At 36.8% G+C, this 3473-nt stretch overlaps 1 protein-coding gene across 1 annotated transcript; it reads right to left on the bottom strand.

The window, feature by feature from the left end:
• Positions 1 to 1015: 1015 nt before the first annotated feature.
• LOC111904177 (receptor homology region, transmembrane domain- and RING domain-containing protein 2) lies at positions 1016 to 3236 on the bottom strand. The gene is made up of 4 exons (XM_023899961.3): positions 2867 to 3236; positions 2327 to 2551; positions 1815 to 2216; positions 1016 to 1736 (listed from the first exon to the last, which is right to left on the bottom strand). Exons 1-4 carry the CDS (start codon positions 2988 to 2990, stop codon positions 1231 to 1233), a joined length of 1257 nt encoding a protein of 418 aa, XP_023755729.1. The 5' UTR covers positions 2991 to 3236; the 3' UTR covers positions 1016 to 1230.
• Positions 3237 to 3473: the final 237 nt, after the last annotated feature.

The following is a 3473-nucleotide window of genomic DNA, read 5'->3' on the forward strand; positions in this document are numbered from 1 at the left end:
ATATACATGTTTAAGTATGGCATTTTATTGCAGCCATCCACCTATGAGAAGCAAACAAGAAACATGGTGGGAAGACGTCAAGTGTATATTGGAACAAAAAAAAACCAAAGCAAATTCTTGATTCTATAGGATGTTGAGGCAGCCATTGACTGTTGGAAACACTTCGATTGAAATGCATTGAATCACATAATTGTTTTTGGTTGCTTATAGAAAACCCTTACAACTATATAACACATCAAAGAAACGATTTAAAAATTAAACAAATAATGAATCAAAATGTTTTTGGGAACCAAAATATAGATGAATACTTCAACTATATACAACTGTAAGTGTAAAAAATTATAAAGGGGACCATGATTTAGTGTTAAAAATATACAAAAAGGAAGACGTTCCGAGTCACACTAGAATGTCCACTAAACATTTCCTTTAAGAGGAATGTATATTTTTAAGGGAAGGATATTAACTTTAGCTTAGGAAGCCATTGGTTTTAAATTTTGCCATGATTACATAGCGAATGGCATCAACATGTAAAGGGGAGAAAGGGTGGAATATACTAAAAAGCCCTTGTGTGTAGCATGGGATGGGTTCTAATGGAGGGCCATGAATGGTCACGGTGGACCAAAAATGTTGGATTTGGAAACCATGAGGATGATTTGCATCAATCTCGTAAAACTTGGACCAAAATGCATATAAATGCATACATGAAGGACCATTTCTGTAATTTACTCTTAAACATATTTCATGTCAAAGTTAGGTATTACTGTTTTAAACTTTTAATATTGTGATTTTGTTTTTCTTATTGATTGTGATTATGCGGGGTCGAGGCGTGATATATTCGCTTATACTTGCACCATTTTACTTTCTTGGTTTTTTGGACTTATATCTCAAGGGCTTGCGTCATAGTGAACAAGTTTATTTTACTTTTATTTATTTTTTCCAACTCTTATCATTTTTGGATGAGGATTTGGCTTTCATATAATAGGCCTGATCACCATGAGTATTTGAGTATGAGACGTGATACATAAAAAAAACTAATTTATCCACATAAGATACAACACCCTTACAACTATTATGTAAACAAACACCCAAACATTGCGTGAAACCCAAATATCAAATGAAAGCAAAACCAAACCAAAAACAGTATATACAGGCAAGAATGAGAAGCCATTTAATTTGGTGATACGTTAGCAGACTATGAACAATACACCTTTTTTATACTTCACGACATAGTCAACATTGTAGGGGGGACTGAACTGCAGACTCTCTTTGAAGCAGAGACTGTGCCTGCTGACTCGAAGACCGAATGTAGCTCGATGAACCATTACCTGAATTCGAATAAAACGCCATGTAAATCGAATTCAGAGGCGATAATGAAGGGCTGGCAAATGAATTGGAGTTAAAATGAGAGCCACGAGAAGATCTATATGAAGAAGATGCATTTCTCATGTCTAATGAGCTTTGAGCTGAACTCGGGTAACGCGATTCATGATAACTCGGGAAAGATTGTCGAGGGGTGTACGATAGTGATGTAGGCGAGCGCCCTATTTGCATCGGTCTTGATGACCTGGCAGATGATGACATGGATGTTGATGCCACGGAAGCGGGTGGGGATGATAGTAAGGGTGTGCGTTCGGTGGCTGGTGGATCGGGTGTGGCGGTGTTGGCGTCACGCTTGCAAACGGGGCAAAATGTTCTCCATGATGTCAGCCATGCATCCACACAAATCATATGAAATTCTGTCAAAATCCAAGATTAAAACATATGATTATTAATGCTTATCGATTTATACAATTAGCATGGGTAAGAAAACATACTGTGGCTGCAAGGCAGGATTCTAATCTTATCTCCGACATTATAATCATCAAGGCATATAGCACATGTTGCAGAAGTGCAATTATCTTCCAAATCTTCAGTAAATTCAAGGCTCGGCATTGCCTTCACTAACTGGCTGCTCATCCCATGGTATTCCCGAACACGGCCTCGGGGGCGATTTCGTCTTATTCGATGCCTGCGGACAAAACAACAACTTGCGACTACTGCTGACATGGCAAGTAATGAAATGAATGACACGGCCATAATTGACCATGCTGAGTTCTCGTAGCTTTCGACAAACAATACTTTAATTTCCTTGACACCAACATATTCTTGGAGTTTTAATCCTGTTGATTGTGAAACAAATACAACGTGTATATGTATACCACCGGGATCTCTCATCACTGCAGTTTCAATGAGCTGTAATTAGATTATTAATCAATTGACTATCTGATCCTGATTATGATTCTATAATTCACAATTATTAGAAAAACATATAGGGAAAGGGGTATACTTGGGAACAAATTGCTGTCTTCATCGTTATAAACAATTGCTGCTTTGAATCCTGCAGCCTGTGCTCTTCGGATTTTATCCACAAATTCACATCCTCCTTTGATTATTAGTAAATACCCGGAGTTGATGCTGTCTTTAGTTAAAGTATTAGTCAAGGGTGAGCAAGCATCAACTGGGGATGCCAGGAATATCGTTCCATGTTCTCCAGACCCTGTCACAGGTCGCCCTGAAAAAGAAAAGATTCAATCTTTTTACTTAATGAATGTTCAAGAAAAGTAGAATGATTTAATAATAGAAAAGCAATATGTTTGACACTCAAAGTCAAATTATAGAATCTTTGTAGGATGCAATTTACATTTTACAGTAGCAGAAGATATTAGATCGAAATTTATAAATTATGTTAAGTACTTTTAAAGCTCGGGACTTTTGGAATTAATGTAGCATAACTATTTAATCGATTGAATTTCAATTCAACAGTTTCTATAAGAAATCATTTACTCGATTTAACAAAAAAAAAAAAAAAGAAAAGAAAAGAACTCACCAAAGTTAGCTGGAACAGATTTGAACGACAAGCTGATATTATTCCCGATCAAGAGAATATTAGCAAAGGCCCCAGAAGCCGTTAAACAAGAAAAGGCACATAACAAGACGCAAAGATTCAACATCTCTTCTGAATCAAAAAACCCACATAACCCCTAAGATCTTATACCACTGAATCTTTGGTTATCCAACCAGATAGAGGGAAACTAGAATCGGATAGCAACGTCAGATTCCATACTCATAGATAGATATCTAATCTATTCGGGCATGTTATAGTTTAGGGTATTCTGTGGTATTCGAGGCTAATGAGTAATGAGAAAGTTTGAGTCCGTGGATGACTCTTTAGTCGAATCGAAAGATTCGGAGTTGAATTATACATGTCAATTCTATTTTATATTTATCAATTGGGTATTTGGATTTTAGTGATGACCGATCAGTGATGAACGAACCGTGAAAATGGAGTGAGCCGCCGCCATTCGCCCATAGGTTGTTCTTGGGCCAGGTGGGCTCTAGATCTTTCGGTTTATGTGCTAGATCTTTTCGTTTAAGAGACATTTTATAGACAAGAGCATTGAATCAAAAGTTTTTAATTGGGTATTTCTTTATGT

This window comes from Lactuca sativa, chromosome 1, assembly GCF_002870075.4.
Source record: "Lactuca sativa cultivar Salinas chromosome 1, Lsat_Salinas_v11, whole genome shotgun sequence".
Taxonomy (NCBI): Eukaryota; Viridiplantae; Streptophyta; class Magnoliopsida; order Asterales; family Asteraceae; genus Lactuca; species Lactuca sativa.